The sequence below is a fragment of the Alternaria hordeiaustralica genome, assembly GCF_023758085.1.
Source record: "Alternaria hordeiaustralica strain BMP 2776 chromosome Unknown scaffold_2, whole genome shotgun sequence".
In the NCBI taxonomy this organism is placed as follows: Eukaryota; Fungi; Ascomycota; class Dothideomycetes; order Pleosporales; family Pleosporaceae; genus Alternaria; species Alternaria hordeiaustralica.
In genome coordinates this window covers 362,056-380,226 of record NW_026056774.1, presented here as the reverse complement: position 1 = coordinate 380,226, position 18,171 = coordinate 362,056, and the positions used below count along the sequence as shown (strand labels likewise).

Genomic DNA, 18,171 nt, shown 5'->3' with positions numbered 1-18,171 from the left:
ACCCAAGCCAGACATTACCCTGTTCCCAACCCATTGTACAGCAAAGTTTTACAGAAACACTCGTTCCAAGCGAAAGCTCCGCAAGAGCATCTATTCTTTGAGCTCGAAAACGCTCAAATCGGTGCCGTTGAAGATAATGCGCTCGCTTTCCCTTGAATTCTTGAACTTGTAGAAGCTTGATGAAGTCGTTGTTTTGATTTGTGGTGCAGCTTTGACGGTCTCAAGACGCCGGTAGCGACCCCGATGTGGCCTCGGTGATGGGAAGGAAGTTGCCCACGATCAACGCCGGTCTACAACAGTCAGTCTAAGCTCGGAGGCAATATCCACCTCCACTTACATATTCCAAGCATCGCGCTTGACGGTAAAAGAAAAGCAGCAACGTATCTCAGGATCCTTAGAGTGCGGGTCGGGGTTCTTCAAGGAGCAGCTCGTCAAGATGGCTTTTTGAGTATGGTCGAATGCGATGGCGCCGAATTTCTCCCAGTAGGAAACCAGTGACGGCTCAGCGATGATCTCGTGCAGAGCGATATTACCCTACATCCTGTTAGCTAGACTCATATTCCAAGTGATCGTGGTCTGGCGCTTACGTCTCGCAACTTCGACATCGGTACGTGGATGAGTCGCGCCATCTCTTTGTTGCCACGATATATCTCGCCTGTCCTTCTCCAGCAACATGCAGGTATAGCCATGCTTGCGAAGACGCGGTCGTACTCCATCAAGCTCTTGTCAAACCACATTTCGATGCGCACTAGATCCACATCGGTCAGACTTTGCATGCGCTCTCGGAACTTGGGTCGGAAGCGATCCAGTTGGCGCAGTACTCGGATGCGAGATGCCTGTTGCAGGTTCTGCTCCATGTACTGGTTTAGTCTTGCATAGCCCTTGACATAGTTGAAGGGCTTCAGCAGCCCTGCGTCGACCTTGGCCTTGAGCAGCTTGTTCATGCGCTCTTCAGGACTGTCTGATCCAGCAGGGTCGGCGGCTGTGACAAGGTATCTCTCTCTTGCCTTGTCCGTAGGGACGCCGCCTGTTTGCCGTGATGCAGCATGACCACCGACACTTTGCGCGGGAGGTGGAAGTAATTGCGACGGTCTTGACGCGTTCGAGGTAAAGGCAGAGTTGCTGTTCAGAGAGCCCATCTGATTCATGAGTGAGGCATCGGAAAAGAGGCTGTGGAAGTCATTGCCTCCGTAAAATGCACCGTCGTCCATGAGGCTGTTGTTGAGGAAGTCGTTGAGGAGGTTATACTCGTTACTGACTTCGGAGGTATTGAACATATATGAGGGATGGAACTGCATGTCCTGAAGGTTGTTCTGAGACGAGGACAGCAAACCATCGTAGCCCAAGACTTCCGGCGCGTCAGTGACGACTACGACTGGGAGCTGAGAAGAAGTGTAACTTACAAGGCTGACTACCAGCTGTCAGGGCAGGTAATTGTGGCGCGGATACGGGGTCGGGCTGGGTACCTGACGTAGTGCTGGCATCCCTATTAGGAGGTACTGGGTGAGGCGCCAGGTTTAGCGCTGGATCCGGAACTGGAGGAGCGGCCGTCGATGCGGCATCGGAGGGAGTTGATTCGACCTGGGTGGGCTGACTCTGTCCATCGCCATTCTCTGGCTCGGACTTGGACTTTTTAACACCCTCACGCGGCTCATCGTGACATAGGTGTCCAATATTGCGCTTGACACAGCGTGTGCATGGTCGCTCCTACATTGGGCGGGCTCAATCAGCTTGCGAACAGACGAGGCCGTACTCAGTGCACTTACGAGGTCACAGGTCATGTGCTGATTGGAGTCTGTCAGCAAGCAGTAACAATTGTCTTACATGGAAATACATTGCATGTATCGAATGTTGGGGAATTGGCTGTGGCTCACCGAACGTCTGCAGTAGATGCATGCTGAAGGAAGGCATATAGGTTAGCAGGGTTGCGGATGCATTTGTGGGTACACAGCATCGATGGCTTACCATGATTTACTTTTCTACGCTTTTTTGGCGGTTTTGCGGACGCCTCGGAATTGGTCGCATCGGGCTTGCTCTTGGAGGGTGAATGGGTCTTGGGCGCAGTGTTTTCTGGGGAGACTTTGTCCTTGTCGGCTTCTAGTGGTTCCGTCATTTTGACTGGCGAAGCTCCATTTGATCGTCGTGCAGCTTCCGACATCAAGTGTGGGTAGTGGGTCGGTGTCAGAGCCGGGTGCTTTTCTTGGAGACGCGCAGGTTCATGTGTGTTACGACAGGGGTCTCGTCACGCACTCGAGCATCGAAAAGCGCGCAGAAGGTCGAGATGCGCCAGGAACACGTTCTTTGGTGGCACAGCAGGGACCGTAGTCGCGGCAGACGAGTGGCGGAGAGGTGGTTTCAGAAGCACGAAGGGACAGGTGAATGTTCGCGGTCGCGTGCTTTGCCGAACCGAACCTTGGAAGGAAGAACCCGGAGAAACGCAGGCCCAATCGCGGAGAAGTGCACCGCCCACCCTCCTAGTGGAGATTTTGACAGCTTCCCGCTGCAATGCGGGTGATCTCGACGGGGCATTCAGATAGCGGCGCTTGACATGTTGTAGTTTGCACAAGTTTCGCATAGAAGGGCTGCAGCTGCAGAAGTGGCTCCGCTCTGCCGAAGCCCTGGTGGAGCCAATCACGCCCTTGCATTGCTACACTACATGATGGAGACGGCCGCGAACGCGCGCATTCCGAAGACCATACCGTCGGAACGCAGTTCTAAAACTGGGAGTATTTTGATAGACTTGAATGGTCTCGCTGCCCACTCCAGCCAGCCGCCACGCTGGACAGCCTGGTACGGGCCTTGCTAACCTAGCCCATGCCTCGCACAAAGCTTCCTTTAGAGTATTGAAATTACGCCGATGCCCTCCAACGCCATACACCTGCCTTGATATCGAACCCAGTACCGTATTCACCACACCTACCCAGAGCCCGATCCATGCGCCGAGCCATGCGTGGCTATAGAAAGAACAAAAGTCATCATGGGACCTGCATATCGATATTTTGTATGGCAGCATACTGCGCTGCGCCAGCGTGCCTGAACAAGACGTCGTCTAGTACTGCTTGCGCATCGTTGACTGTCATATCGAGACCCTCGACCTGTGTATAGTTGCCCTGCATGCTCTCCAGGCTGCGTCGCAATTGGGCAAGCACTGGCGCAAGGTCGTCATCGGGCGCATCGAGAAAGGAGGAAGCTACTGGTTCTGATCGCTTCAGACGGATATCGTCAGGGCCGTCGCTGTGGGCCCTCGCATTGCCTTCGTCTTTGAGTAAGGGGTGGATCTACAGCAGGTTAGCAACACGTTCAGCTCGACTAGAATAGACGGCACGCACCCGTCCAAGCTTCTTCTGGTGTTTCCACTCGGCTCTCCAATTCTTGACGTTCTTCTTCAGGTCGTCCAGGTTATCTTCGTCCTTCTTCAGCAGGTGCTGGGCAATCTTGACCTGCTCGCTGAGCAGCTGCTTGGAATGCCGGGCTGTCGTGACCTCTCGCGACACTTGGGCATTGCGCTCTGTGAGTTTGTCGATGTTGAAATGGATGTCTTTGGCCTGTGGGGGTATCCGCGACTCTGCCAGTTGGCGCGCTAGCTTGCGTACCAGAGGGTTGAGTGTGTTGTGCGCGGCCATGATCCTGCGCTCGTCTCGCTGCGTCTCGGCGATGTCCTTCTTCGCATTGCGTATCACCGTCGTGATCTGCTCCAAGACCTGAGGCGGCACTTGTGGCCATGTGTCCATTTGCTCCTGCGGTATTCTCTTCTTCTTGTTCTCTAGCTGCGCGTACTGTTTGCGCGACTTGGCTTCAGGTTCAGCGACTTCGTCCGACTTGCGCTTGCGGGGTCTCGAGGGCTGGGTTGGCGCGGGTTCAGTGATTGAGAGCTCATCTTCGACTTCTTCCTGGGCTGGTCTCTTCTTCGGTCTGCCCTTCTTTGCTGCTGCCGGCTTTGGCGCGGGCTTGGACTTGGCCTTCACGACGGCGCCAGAATTGCGACTGCCCGGAGGCCGGCCACGTTTTTTCGTTGCTCTCGCATCCTTAGAGCGCGCAGGCGCCTGAACACGATTAGTATGCGCGTATAACAGCGGATTGTTGATGCTTACCATGACGTTGTGGTGGAGATGGGACGCGACTGGTTAGTGTTGACATTCGCGTTGGTGGGGAAGGAGCCGGTTAGCGCGGCGCCTCTTCACGTGCGGTCCGTTTGGCCCCTCACACTTCCAAGGTTCCCTCATCACTCCGCCGTCAACTCAACCGCCTGCCAAGTCTTCGACGATACACTCTCGGCCTAACATCTCGGACGTAAGATTATAGCGTGCAGACCAGTCAGAAGTCTGTCTCAATGTCACAGCTGCTGCTATTTGCACATCCGAATCGCCAACATCTTATTTCATTGCATCCCTCTCAGACTGACACTAAGATATGTACAAATGTCGCTATACTGGTTTATATTTCCCCTGTCGGCCACATCCGCTGGCCATCACCATCAGATCCCCCAAGGCACGCACCATCGACCCACTACAACGACTCACACCACTCAGAATTGAGAGAAGAAGCTCCAAACCTCCTTGGGCGTGAAGCTCTGTGGTCCAACATCGTTACCCGCATCTCCAGGAAGCGCAACATGGTCACCATCGAAAGCAGTGTACTGCGTCGGGTACTTGCACCCATCGTACACCGTCTTAATGCGCTGTCTGCTGTTCTTGGCGGGCTCTGGTGCATTCTTCTGTTGGCATCCGTTCAGCCTCACGAAGCGGTCCCTGATCTCTCTGCCCATAGCGATGGGTAGGACGCTGTCCTTGACACCGTGCTGGCCGTAGTACGCAATGGGCGTGTTTCCGCCATTGCAGCCTGAAAGAGTTGCACCAGAAAGGACGGCGATGGCGCGGTACTCGTTTGCACGACTGCAGGCCAGACTGAAGCTCATAGCGCCACCGTAGGAGAAACCGAGAGAGAAACGTTGCGTCTCGTCCACGCATAGTTCATCCTCAACTGCCTTTCGGACCGTGTCGAGGAAGGTGATGTCTTCGCCGTTCGTGTTTCCCCACCCCTTGTTGATACCATCGGGTGCGACGAAGATGGCAGTCTCGTTTGCCAGAGCCGCAAGGCCGTAGTATGGCGCGTTACCGCCCGAAACGGATGTCATGTCGCCATTGAGCCAATGGAGACCGAAGATGAACTTGTATGGGTGGGAGTTGTCATAGTTGTTCGGGATTCGCAGCGTCCACTGACGTTGCTTACCGTTCACCGTGACCCTTTGGACGCCGTTGGTCAGCCTTGGCGCCTTGCCACAGCCCGCTGTGACAGCGGTAGCCTGATCGAGGAGTACGAGGAACAATAGAGCGCCAAGCGCGAAGAAAGAGGTTGGACGGAACATTGTCATGGATCCCTAGGCTTGAAGGCTGCGATGGCCTTCCTTCGGTCTCGCAGCGGACGTTTAAGTACGTTTTCGCATTTCGCCTTCAACCTCACCATAAGTCCCATACTTGCGACTTCATCAGTCGATCTCTTGGTATATCACGGTGCTATTACCCATTCCAACTGCCGTACGAGAACACCAAGACTTCTATACAACCTCGAGAGAGTCATTCCCCTTGCTTCTGATTCTACGCCCAATCGATACAGTCCAAGTCGCATTTTCACCGTCTCCTGGCACTTCAAGTAAATGATGCCAAGAAGAAGAAACTCGCCAAGGACGAGGACTTCACGGCACTTGTTCGGAAACTTAACAGGTGACATCCTTTTGTGGAGCAGTGCTGCATCATGCAAGGTGACGAGCAGACCCCATGGGGTACATACTTACCTAAGACGCTGCAGAGCGCCGACTTACGCCATCATGTCGCTCGGATCATGCTAACCGACTGTTGGACTACTTAGGAAGATCGCTGCCGCATTCGGGCTCTCACATGTGTTGCTATTCATGCAGCAATATCTCCACTTTCCGATCCTTCATGAGGTTCGTGGAAGAAAGACTTAAGAGCCGCGGCTGTTTGCACTTGCAGCACCCAAACTTTCACTTTAGCCCCAGAGCTCGATACAACCTCCCCCTTGAGTATAGTACGCCGTGTCAGGAAACCTAGGCGAGGCCATCACATACTCAGTTTTGTCCGATTGGTGGCTGTAACATCCGAAGCAGAGATCACAGCTATACTGATTGCAACTCCACAGAAGCTTCCATGATGTTTCAGTCACCCACGACAACTGAAAACTCCCAAACCCTCTGACAGCTATGAACACTGTTGTTGAGCTCGCTTCACAAGTTTAGGCACGCTCATCAACCGATGAACATAGCCGGAGTATGTACAGCAACTCCACACCCGACTTACCCGTCGAGACACAGCCAAATCTTGACAAACACTGTATACCCCCCACGAAAAAAAACTCATGCAGAGCAGCAGCTGGCGAGCAAGGTGAGGACGTACGACCTTCATCCACCGGCAAAAAAGGCCCCATGGGGAACCGACAAGATGATCGACGGCCCGCCGGGTATATCCCCACTGCTCGTACCAACGTTGAACTACGCATAGCTTCTTGAGGGTAAGCTTTGTCGAAGGTGATGACGCGCATCTGTAGCCGAAGGAAGAGATGAGCCTGTGGCGTCAACGATGAAGTGTAGATACTTAAGCTGAAGGTACGATCGATCGATTAAACCCCAGCATCAATCAAACGTCTTTCTCCTGGTACCGCAATTGGAAGGTGTTTCAAGATGTTGTTCAAGATCCTAGCGGCCACAGCGGCCCTAACAAGCACAGCTATAGCCCACCCATACCAACCATCCTGCAACAGCTCCGCCCCGCAACCCTGGGGCTTCTTCACGAACAACACCATCTACCAAACCACCGGCAATGAATCAATCACCTACCCCCGCTACACCGAACTCCAAGATGGAACCATCATAGCCACCGCCTCCCTCTCCGGCCACAACCCAAACTACTTCCCTATCTTCGAGTCGAAAGATGGCGGCGCGTCTTGGGAACATATCTCGGACCTACACGACACGGTCAATGGATGGGGTTTCAGCGCCCAGCCCGCGTTGACCGAATTGACAGAGCCAATGGGTGGCTACGAAGCTGGAACGATTCTGGGTGGAGGAAACAGCTGGAGCAACAACGGAACTCGCATCGACCTCTACGCCAGCACGGATGGAGCGCGGACTTGGGAGTTCGTAAGCCATGTCGCTGAGGGCGGACGTCCGAACACTACGAATGGTGCAGACCCTATTTGGGAGCCTTACTTTCTGTGAGTCGCCGCAAATCTTCCCATCCCTAGACGAGCACCAATACTAACATTCCACGCAGCCAATACAAAGGCGAACTAGTAGCCTACTACTCGGACCAACGTGACCCCCTCCACGGCCAAAAGCTCGCCCACCAAACCAGCACCGACCTCCGCACCTGGGGACCCGTCGTAAACGACGTCGTCTACGACGAATACCTCGCGCGCCCTGGCATGACAGTCGTAGCCTACATCCCACCGCTCGACCAATGGATCCTGGTGCACGAACTCCCCGTCGGAAACTCCTCTTCCTACGGCCAAAACTACCCCGTCTACTACGTCATGGCCGATGAGCCCACAAACTTCCGCAATTCAGTCGGTAGACCCATCGTCGTGAACAACAGCACAGTGCCGAACGCCTCCCCCTACGTCGTCTGGTCTCCGCTCGGCGGCCCCAACGGCACGATTATAGTGAGTGATGCGGATAGACGCCAAGTATACACGAATTCCGCGGGCGGCGCGCTAGACAAGTGGGAGGAACACTTGACGCCTGCTGGTGCGGTGTATTCGCGCGCTATCCAGATTTTTGCGAAGAGGCCGAATCATCTGTTGGTTTATGGGGGCGAGACGTATGATGGTAGGGCGGAGGGGTTGCATACGCCGTTTTCGGCGACGGTTGTTAGGCTTGATGAGGTACTTAAGGCACCCGCAACCGAGTAAATATGGGGTATGGAGGACGCTTGGATTGAGACGTGGAATGCTAGATGGGAAGTATAGTATGCATGCAAAAAGAATCGACTGTTAGCCCATCCCAAGACTTCTTGACGATTGACACCTCAACATCAAACCTTCTTACCAAAACCTTTCAGTATTCCAGCTTGCATACTCTCCTGGTATAGTGCCTCATTTCCTGAGCAGTTTGGGGGCATGCTGGGAGCTATGTTGCTCATGTAGAATGTGTACGATTACTAAGTACCAGTATCTTCAGTGGTATTGCAGAATGAAATTGACTTGAGATTGATAGATTACCCCGCGATCGTTTTTCGATGCTGTATAACTCATAGAATCACGCCCTCTAAACATGATGTGTCGATGGAGACTCCCACTATGTCAAGAGGATAGGGAAAAACGTGACACCGCGTGCGGGTCGATCTCCCGCACCACAGTGATGCAATCATGACCGGCATCATTCTCAACCCTCTTCAACGCGTTTGAATCGCGATTCTGCGTGCGTACCCCTCAGTCCGAACTCTGATTCTCCTTTTATTCGTTCCACTTAATTTCTGATCTTTTAATTCTGAAATTTCGTTTTCGCCATGTCGCTCAAAATCCCACACGTCACATTGACGCGCTTTGCAACGCGGTGCTCATACCGTGACGTCAGACCGTTTACCCGCTATATCACGACTTCTGCGACGCGAGATTTCCCCTCTTCATTCTCTGCATTTTCAAATCGCATGCAATCAATTGTACGCACGAATCAAATTACGAATCAAATCCAACCGCAGAATCAACAGCGCAATTACGCAAACATGGCTCCCACCAACAACGCCGAACTCCAGATGGGCCAAGTCTTTGATGTCAAGGACAAGGTCGTTCTAGTCACCGGTGGTGGCTCTGGAATTGGTCTCATGATCACACAGACGCTTGCTGTCAATGGTGCTAAGGTTTACATTGTTGGACGGACGGAGGAGAAGCTCGAGAAGGTTGTTGAGGTGCATGGCCAGAACATTGCAGGACAAGTAAGTCTTCGACACGGTGAATTTATGAGGGATATAATCTAACAGTCGCTAGATCATCCCCATCGTCGGAGACTGCAGCACCAAGGACGGTGTATCGTACGTTGCCAACGATGTTTGATGGAGAACGGAGTACTAATCACCTCACAGCAAGATCAAGAAGGAGATTGAGTCAAAAGAGAAGTGCCTCTGCGTCCTCGGTAAGCTCTCCACCACCCATTACTATCTTGTGCAACGCCAACTAACACCCCCAGTCAACAACGCCGGCATCGCCCCCGGTAAGACCGAAGTAAAAGGCTCCGCCGAAGACCTCGTCTCCAAGCTCTTCGACGGCACAACCGAGCAAGAATGGCTAGACGTCTACCAAACCAACGTCGTCGGCCCCTTCCTCATGTCCACAGCCTTCCTGCCTCTGCTCCAAAAGTCCACCGAGACACACCCCGGCTACTCCGGTACCATCATCAACATCTCCTCCATCTCCGGTCACATCAAGATTTCGCAAGGCCACTTTGCATACAACTCCAGCAAAGGCGCTGCGATACACCTCAACAAGTTGCTCGCGTCTGAGATTGCGAAGAACGGGATCAAGGTTAGGGTTAACTCCATCGCACCCGGTGTGTTCCCTTCGGAGATGACCACCCAGGAGAGCAGGGATGATAACCAGAAGAGTGAGATGCCGAAGGAGCATAAGGAGGGTCTTCCTGCGCAGAGACCGGGTAAGGATCAGGACATGGCTGCGGCGATTTTGTTTGCTGTTGGCTGTCAGTACCTCAATGGTCAGACTGTCACTGTCGATGGTGGTTACGCGATTCAGGTCGGTAACTAAGCGCGCTTCTTTTGTTACCTTGTTCTTTTCACGATACTTCTACCTTGCTCGAAGATGAGCTTTACGATGTACGATAGTTGATATGTCGATGCTGCATAAGAAATGCATGCATATGGCTTCGCTAGCCGCGACTCAAGACTTCTCGGCCTGTGTGAGACTTGTGAGATATAGTGACGAAGTTTAGAGGGAACGCGAAGAGGTCATCGCAGTACGACGTTTCAGCTGGCTGCTATACATCAATCGCTGTCTGGGAACCATCATGGCGGTATCGCGCATGGCAGTAGTTGGTTCGTCCCATTGATGCCTACTCATTCTTCGTGATGTATGCATACTTCTGAATCTTTTTCCTGTCTACTCCGTACAGCCATGCTGGATCAACTGGCCATTTCGAGGTCCAGATCCACAAGCCAAGGCGCATTCCACGGCTTATACGTCACGCTCATGATACTCGCATTAACCATCAAAGTCTCCCGCCCAAACTCAACCGCCGTATCGCTACCCTCGCCGATATCAACAGTAGCCGCCCTCCTCTCCCTAGCCGCATCCTGATCAACATCCACACTCTCCACATCTTCGATATGCTCTTCAATCCTGACATCCAGCTCCCCCTTGTTATTCCACCGCACTTTCTGCGCGCCCCAGCCCTCATGTATGTGCCCAAAGCAATGCAATCTGGGTTTGCAGCGTCGAGCAGCGCGCAGTAGGTGGTCGCAGCCGACGTGCTGTCCTGATGTTGTCGCGTCCATGACGCCCATGGGCGGTCCGTGGGTCATCATGATGTCGATGTTGGGGTAGTCCGGGACGGGGTTCTCGGCGATGGGTTTGGCGTTCGGCGTACATTGGTGGGGAGGGTTGTAGCGATCTTCGTTGCGGAAGTAGGGGAAGGCGTAGTCGCAGAATTCTGGTTGGTAGGGGGACGCGTAGACCTGGGGTTGTTAGCTTCGGATGGAGGTGTTGGCTGTTTAATGTTGCGCATACCCTTAGATTGGCTCCGTTTTGGAGCTGGAATGTATGCGTTCCTTCTTCCAGATACGTTACGCCAGCTTTCTTAGCTCGCTCGCCAGTCCACATCTCTCGAGCTTTGGCAGGTAGGTCTTTGTCGTATCTGTCTCCTCTGTGCATGTATTCGCCTTTCCTGGCGTAATACTCTTCATCCAGAGTGATGTCGTGGTTTCCAGCTATCACGAGCTTCAATCCCGCGTCGATACTTTCCAGCATGTCCAGAGTCTTCTCATATTCGTCCAGATGACCGATCATGGTCAGGTCGCCGCAGTGAAGAAGCACGTCTGCCTTGGGCAGTGGCGGGCGGAAGGCAGCCTCATCTTCTGCAATATTATCGGAAGGAGTTCTGGTATGGGTATCTGAGATGATGAGGAAGCGTGTCTTGACGCGATCAGGCGTTGTCGATGTTGGTGTTGTCATGGCGGAGGCAGGGAGCTTCAAGCTTCAGTTCGCGCGTTGAGGGGTAGCGGGGTTGAGGAACGCTGACCTCAATAAATCGCGAGTGTCTACATTCAACAAACGTACCATGTTTGTAGGCAGCAACATTACCTTCATGAATGGAAGAAACATCCACTATCTTCCATGTCTATTATTGGACGTGATATCCAAAGCACTGCTACCATACTCTTCGTTGCCATGGTAGCTACAACTTCGGCTGCGAGATAATGTTGCTGCTCGTCAGTCTGTACATGTCTTTGGCTTCTATGGAGGAGCCTCGTGCAGGATTACTATTCTTTACGCTGCACTCGCCAAGGTCACAGAAAAACGCGATGGCCACGAGTTGTGGATATCCGTGCCGGCTAGACTTACTACTTCGGGCCTTGCCGACAAGTATCACGCCACTCTCACGAGCTGCCTTGCACCAACCTCAACATAGCCACATGCGCCGCAAAGACTTCTCGACTTTTTCAGCCTCTCTCGTTAAGCCCGGGCTATTTCCCTCGATTACTACAACAACGGAGATGCCTGTTGGCGCACGCCGATGCCTAGATGTGGTACCATGACAGGTGCTCGGAGAAAACCTCTACCATCATCGGGCAGCACAACCTTGGAAGGATGCGATACCAAGGAGTAAGCGAACTCACTTGTTGTATCTAGATGCAACGCGTTCCATCCGCATGCATCCGGGAATCTACCGTCGGCAAGAATGAGGCTTTAGGGATCTTTTACTGTCATTTACCTTGCGATCGGGGTACCGCAAAACATCTACTAATAAAGCAATCCAGTAATCATACCGTCAGGAAGCCATCCGGCATCGCAGATAGTTTATACGATCCGTCCCGAGTTAGCCGCGTACAAGCGAAAGCAAATCAGATCCTGCATCATGGCTTTGTTGAGTACATTCTGAGACCGCAATTCGCGGCCTTACCAGGATCAACAGGGTAAATTAGGTTACACGCACGTAAACGAACATCGCAGTGTTTGCAGTGCGGCTTCAGAGTCATATCGGAAACTCGGGATCGGAGCATGTGCGGAAACCGACTTTCGGCGTAGTGGAGCTCGTCCCGGGACTACACGAGATGCTGCTCCTACCGGACAGTGCCGATGAGGTGCTTATCGTTCGACGTTCACAGTCATTGTAAAAACTCGACCCTTTGAATGAGTAGCAGACGTTGCAGTGAAACTCGCGGAAGCGGAAGGGTTACTTAGCCGTGCCAATAATGGTTGAGGGTAGGACGGATCCACAACTAACTTGCGATTTTGGGTTTACCGTACAGCTACTGGAAGCATCTTGACTGTACTGAGCCACTACACCGGAACCTGATCAACCTTAGTGGTGGATTCCCAGCAGGTCACGAGGACCTATTACCTACTCTGTTGGGTGTGCAGTTCTCGAATCGTCGATACAATTAGGTCCTCGTATTCTTATAATACCAGGCCTTTCGTCATTCCCAGCGACTCCGATACATCGACCGCCAAACAGCAACGAACACGTCTACCGATACACGACTCGACACAGTCTGAATGAACTTCCCGAGTAATGCGCATGGAACCAAGACCGAACGTACCGAACATTCTCCACCACAGAACACCATGCCGTACACCAACTACTTCGACAATCCTTACCTTGGCGGGCCAGGCCCAGACGACTCGCTGAACACCTTTTTTGACTCTGATACATTCTTCGATCAAAATCTCACATCCGTTCAGAGTGTATCCGGCACGACGTCGAAGACAGAAGAAGATTGCAATGCGACGTTTTTCAGGGCCAGCATATCGACCAGGAACAACAACCAGACTATGACGCAAACATTCAACACCATACACCCCAGTCCATTTGAGCCATACCCGTTCGACTTCACCACAAACACAAGGCCACCACAACCGAACGAACCAGACTGCATCTCCCCCATAAGCACAACGTCGCAACCCTCGTCGCACGGTGGAGACGCGCCGCAACCGCTCATATCGCCATCTCTCTCCCCACACATGCTAAAGCACGAATCCCCATCGTCGCCAACCTCTGCCTCCGAATCATCCACCCCCAAACGCCCCACGAGGAAGCGGGGTCGCCCGAAGATGGACCGCAATACCACCGACAGCCAAGAACTGCCTTCTCCGACTCTAAAGTATCAGCGCTCGAAACGGTTACCGCATAATCAGGTTGAGCGCAAGTATCGAGAGGGGCTCAATTCTGAACTGGAGAGGCTGAGACAGTCGGTGCCGATATTGAGGCAGAGCGAGGAGGCTGGAGTCGTTGGGCAGCCGAAGCCGAGTAAAGCGATGATCTTGGCGAGCGCGATTGAGTATATTCAGAGTATTGAGAAGGAGAGGGATGCGTTGATTGAGGAGAATGATAGGCTACGGCGGGAGCGGTTCGGAGGGCCGACGCAGGGGGATTGGGATGGAATGAACTTGTGAACTTTCTTCACGGGTATCCGCTGGTGGATTCAGGCCTTTCGAAAAGGTCACGGAATGCGGCGGCGCAAGAGAGGAGTTTTAGAGAGGGCGTTTGGATCTATCGCATGACCGCAGGGACTGCACTCTCGCAAGTATGGCCTTCGATGTTAATCGTTCGTATAGATTGTACATTACGATGGGATTCAGCCACTCTGGTTATGACGGTGTTGTGTTAGCGAAAGATAGCTTGATAAACGTTTAGCTCTCGAGTAATAATGTAATAATGGATAGCCTAGCAGCAATACATGCACTAAGCCTGTATGACAAGTGTGCATTTACCACGGCAAAATGGAACAGAGCTTCATGTCTTCCATGTCGCGTTGAGGACGATTGTCACTTTGAGTGGCCCGATTTAATACTGATCCTCTCAGTTTCGCGAGATGCAAGAATCGAGTGATACATAACTACCGTAACGATGGTCCTGGGTTTCGTTTACTGCAGGACGACAGAACTTATGGTGTATATCAGCAATATATTCTGTGAGACACAATATAGATAGAGATATCCATAACATTAGCCAATATAGTTAACTTCCCGAGTTTGGATACCTCGGCAGTATGCAATGTAGATACTTTCCTCTAATATTGTCATAAAGCACTTATTGGGTCGTTGCAAGGCGGAAACCTAACAGCATACATACACGCCAAAAGCTGAGTATACCCCAATTTCTCCTTTCTTAGAGTCCAAACATAAAACGTGTATGTAATCCCAAGAGTGCGTTCGGGTAGCATCGTTGGTGCTGGTTCGGTGTTGCAATGCATTCCCTTGCTTCGATGCGGCGTGGTTCGGCCCACTGCAGTTTTTTTTCTCCTACCCCACTTCGCAGCCCAAGATGTACCACCGACACATCAAAACCAAATCAACATCTTTTTGATACGTTCATCGTGCCTTTATGGTTGAGACATGTCTACACAAATGTTGAAATTTTCCAAATCTCCATCATATCACCAGATTTCATCAAATCGCCCGGCTAGCTCAATCGGTAGAGCGTGAGACTCTTAGCTTTCACGTCCTAAAGACTCGATTGGTTATCTCAAGGTTGTGGGTTCGACCCCCACGTCGGGCTATCCTTTTTGTTGACGTGTGGTACATGTCCTGGGAGGGAGGGGATGATGTGGTGGTGGTGAGGCATGTTTTTTTACTCTTTGGAATATCGGCGATGATAACAACAACGACGATGGCACAGGGATAGTTGTAGTAGCACGTCGAATACATGCAGCGCTATGGTCGCTATGGTCGCTATATGTAGTCTTTGTGTTGATTTGCTTTTGTACAGGGAGTTCTTTTTTTCATCTTGTACTAATTTGGTAAGAGCTTATGTTCACTTCAATAGATGCACCTCTTTCCTGGTATGCTCGTAGCGTCTACATGCATAAAAGAAAGACTTCTTGAAGCTTGCAACCGTTTTCGACTGCTGATACTTCATGTTCGTGCGCTGTAACTTCTGATGGGATAGTGTCGGAGCAGCATCCTCGCGCCAACAAGATGGGAAGCTGCTGGTATCAGTAGCCATGGGAGAAGACATGAGGAACACATCCTTCCGGCTCGTTGCGATAGAAGACAGATGCCGCAAAGGCAGTAACGTGCATTGATAGTTGAGATAGCCGCGGGTGAGCAAAGGCATAATCTATATCTCAGTCTCTAGATGGACAGAACATGGCTTCAGTGCATCCCTTTTACACGTCATTCTTGTCATTTTACACATGAAGATAATCTAACGCGCGGGTCTTGTAGGAACAGTGCGCTGCAATGAATACGGACTTGCAACTGCCTTTGAGCCATGAGATATGACCGAGGTATACAATACGCAATGTACGCTTCTCGGTAAGCCCTCCACGTCAATGTAGGTCTCCAACTCACAATGTCTTCTCGCGCCTGATCGACTTTTGACTACACTAGCCATGCTCGTGCACCAAGGTCTAATCACCTCAAAGTCTCACTTCAGCATAGTACCTACGTATCTTTACTTCAAGCCTCTCCAAATCTATGCGAGACACTACGCCTACAATCCCTCGCACCATCATCGGTGACCATCCTCATCGTCTTGATAGGGCACATCTGCTCAAGCGCATGAATACTCTCAATCACACGAAGACACCTTAGCGACCACGCATGTAAGCTACCGGCATTCTCCTAGCCCCAGACTCTGTTTCAACATCCAAACAAGCCTTTACGCATCTGTAGTGATCAGCAGGCGTACAGTAGGCAGCCAGCAGTTAGCTCAAACCTAGGGCACGCCGCACCGGTTACTGTAGTAAAGCAGCCGGTGGAAGAGCATCTAGTCTGCAACCCACATCAAGCACTATTTGACATGTACTAGTTCCGCTTGCTATTCGGACCGTCTTTTGCTGGAGTCTTTTTGGAATTGTAGGCGTAAGGGAAGGTCTTTATCGGGGTTGGTTACTCCGGAGTAGAGAGACACGTAGGTGGTTAGGGGGCTACGGGGAAGTTGCGCGGATATCCGTCTTGAGGGATAAGCTAGAGGAAGGTCATCGTGGTCTTCCTATCTCGTAGTAGTCTTGCATGATGCGATGCGATGCAAGACACAGCTTCACTCTTCATGAGTACATATCTCGACCGACCCACAGCATCCACTGACACCGGGAAGGCCTCTATCCGCCGAAATGACTCGCATACTGTCCATCTTACCTACTCTATGGTTCAGCCATGTTATAATGGGAAGGCGCATGCACAACATAGCCCTGCCCGCCTATAGCTATGTGAACAGACATGCAGGTACTCCACAAACCGCCTGTCCGCACATGCAACCAAAGCGTCGATGCCATAGCGCGCGGATGTAAGTTTGCGCAATCGCGCCATGCGTGAAGCCAAGAGTCTGGAGTGCAGCACGCGCTGCCTATATGTGATGACACACGAGCAGCAAAAACGTGAGAGAGGTCCGACCGCGCATGTTGCGTTTGCAGCGGACCCAGCGAACAGAGTCTTTGAGTTGCTTGCCTAATGCCGGACGTGTGTGCTGTTCATCTATACGTTCGATTGGGGCGTAGCTCGGAAATCCTGCCCGGATCGGATGGAAGGATGTTAAAGTGGACTTTAAAAGATGGACGGCTAATGCTGCAGCTGTGGCCTCGCGGCGCGGTGCAGCATGAGCGCATTGCGTGCAAGTCACGCTGCTTTGTTGGTATGCAGTTTAGATTGTTTGACAGTCGTGGTGGTTGGGTCAGAGACGCGAGGGAAAGGCTATTGGGTGGTGTGTGAAAATGTAGTGGCTGCATGCTTTCCGACTCGTTGGATGTCTCGAAAATCCGTTAGGCGTACATGGCCGCCAGGGTGGTTGCAGGCGTTTATGCTTGATGTTCGCAAAGGAGGCCTGGATCGTCGAAACCGCGTCAAAACCCAGCGGAACGGGAGGTACGGTGCGCGCTCAATGACTGACAGGAAGCACGGATAGGCGGATCTGACAGGGTTCAGTTCCGCGGCTTTACACGCGTGAATTTTCCATGAGTAACAGGCCAGTGACTCTTGCGGTTGGGTATGCGTCAGTCGAGCGATGGGGAAGGTAGCGTTCCCAACCTTGCGTGCATGTTCCTTCAGCTTTGCCCTGCAGACGCGCACGAACGCGATTGCGACACTCGTTGCAACCTTCCGTTGCAGGGGTTAGATGCCGATAACTGTCATACGGCAACGGCCGGCTTTTGCGACGCTAGGAAGCTGGTAATCGTGGTGGACTGTGATGAAAACAAGCTGGTGTGCAGACCGATGATGATGATGCTGAGGATCTGTGTGGATACAGTACTACTGCCGGAAGACATCCCGCCAGCACGCCTAACTGTGACAGGACAAACCTCTTGTGCCCCAGTATCCTGCATGGGAGAAATGCGCGATTGGATGCCTAGACACGCCTCTGAATCCTTCGAGAAACCCTGAACTTGTGTCACCAAATGATGTAACATCGTGCTGCCAGTATGTCGTTTGCGCATAGGGCTGCAGTGGCTTGCGCGTACATGTGTGTAACTTTGAATGTCTGCGCGCATGAAGTTTGCGGCTGCCGAGTGGTTCGAGAGTGTCGCTGAAACTTGTAAACGTGGTGACCACCAGCTCGTGTACGTAACTACGCTGAATTCGACTAACGTGGTCGTTGCGAACTAGCGATTTTTACGCACGCCTCTCCACAGAGACCCTTGAGCCCATGCAGTAGCCGCTGCTGGGAATAAGCAGAAAAACGCACCTCTTCACATCGTGTCCACGCGCTGAACCCACATTCTCTTTGTTCGATTTAGTCCGTACAGGCACACCTCCACATTTGTGGTAAGAGCGCCGAGAGGATTAACAACCGAGGCTTTGGCCCATGATTCAGCCAAGTGGGATCAGCAAGAACATGGTCGGAAAAGATCAAGGGTCATTCCGGAGCAAACGTCGACGGGCCTCCTACCCGGCTGTGTGGTAGCGGGGAAAAAGTCGAGTCCTGGTCCAGCAAAACTGGGAGCCAAAGGCAAAAGCAATTTCCGTTCCCTCCGCAGCCATTGTCTCATGGTCCGG

General features: G+C 52.2%; 7 protein-coding genes and 1 non-coding gene across 8 annotated transcripts; 4 read left to right on the top strand and 4 right to left on the bottom strand.

Moving 5' to 3' along the window:
• Positions 1-220: 220 nt before the first annotated feature.
• On the bottom strand, positions 221-2,158 carry J4E84_001592 (uncharacterized protein; the record flags this gene model as incomplete). Its single annotated transcript, XM_049384223.1, has 7 exons — positions 221-290; positions 338-534; positions 588-1,348; positions 1,404-1,707; positions 1,767-1,784; positions 1,875-1,897; positions 1,966-2,158. The coding sequence occupies 7 exons, from the start codon at positions 2,156-2,158 to the stop codon at positions 221-223; spliced, it is 1,566 nt and encodes a 521-aa protein (XP_049247579.1).
• An 817-nt stretch (positions 2,159-2,975) lies between these two features.
• On the bottom strand, positions 2,976-4,094 carry J4E84_001591 (uncharacterized protein; the record flags this gene model as incomplete). The annotated part of the gene is made up of 3 exons (XM_049384222.1): positions 2,976-3,278; positions 3,330-4,043; positions 4,092-4,094. 3 exons carry the CDS (start codon positions 4,092-4,094, stop codon positions 2,976-2,978), a joined length of 1,020 nt encoding a protein of 339 aa, XP_049247578.1.
• A 431-nt stretch (positions 4,095-4,525) lies between these two features.
• J4E84_001590 (uncharacterized protein) lies at positions 4,526-5,365 on the bottom strand (the record flags this gene model as incomplete). The annotated part of the gene is made up of 1 exon (XM_049384221.1): positions 4,526-5,365. The coding sequence occupies one exon, from the start codon at positions 5,363-5,365 to the stop codon at positions 4,526-4,528; it is 840 nt and encodes a 279-aa protein (XP_049247577.1).
• Positions 5,366-6,694: 1,329 nt separating this feature from the next.
• Positions 6,695-7,923, top strand: J4E84_001589 (uncharacterized protein; the record flags this gene model as incomplete). The annotated part of the gene is made up of 2 exons (XM_049384220.1): positions 6,695-7,227; positions 7,287-7,923. The coding sequence occupies 2 exons, from the start codon at positions 6,695-6,697 to the stop codon at positions 7,921-7,923; spliced, it is 1,170 nt and encodes a 389-aa protein (XP_049247576.1).
• Positions 7,924-8,735: 812 nt separating this feature from the next.
• On the top strand, positions 8,736-9,768 carry J4E84_001588 (uncharacterized protein; the record flags this gene model as incomplete). The annotated part of the gene is made up of 4 exons (XM_049384219.1): positions 8,736-8,945; positions 8,998-9,041; positions 9,093-9,142; positions 9,197-9,768. The coding sequence occupies 4 exons, from the start codon at positions 8,736-8,738 to the stop codon at positions 9,766-9,768; spliced, it is 876 nt and encodes a 291-aa protein (XP_049247575.1).
• Positions 9,769-10,142: 374 nt separating this feature from the next.
• Positions 10,143-11,190, bottom strand: J4E84_001587 (uncharacterized protein; the record flags this gene model as incomplete). The annotated part of the gene is made up of 2 exons (XM_049384218.1): positions 10,143-10,694; positions 10,747-11,190. 2 exons carry the CDS (start codon positions 11,188-11,190, stop codon positions 10,143-10,145), a joined length of 996 nt encoding a protein of 331 aa, XP_049247574.1.
• Positions 11,191-12,735: 1,545 nt separating this feature from the next.
• On the top strand, positions 12,736-13,632 carry J4E84_001586 (uncharacterized protein; the record flags this gene model as incomplete). The annotated part of the gene is made up of 1 exon (XM_049384217.1): positions 12,736-13,632. One exon carries the CDS (start codon positions 12,736-12,738, stop codon positions 13,630-13,632), a length of 897 nt encoding a protein of 298 aa, XP_049247573.1.
• Positions 13,633-14,635: 1,003 nt separating this feature from the next.
• On the top strand, positions 14,636-14,737 carry J4E84_001585. Its single transcript has one exon. It is a non-coding gene; the product is annotated as a tRNA-Lys (tRNA).
• The last annotated feature ends 3,434 nt before the right edge of the window (positions 14,738-18,171 follow it).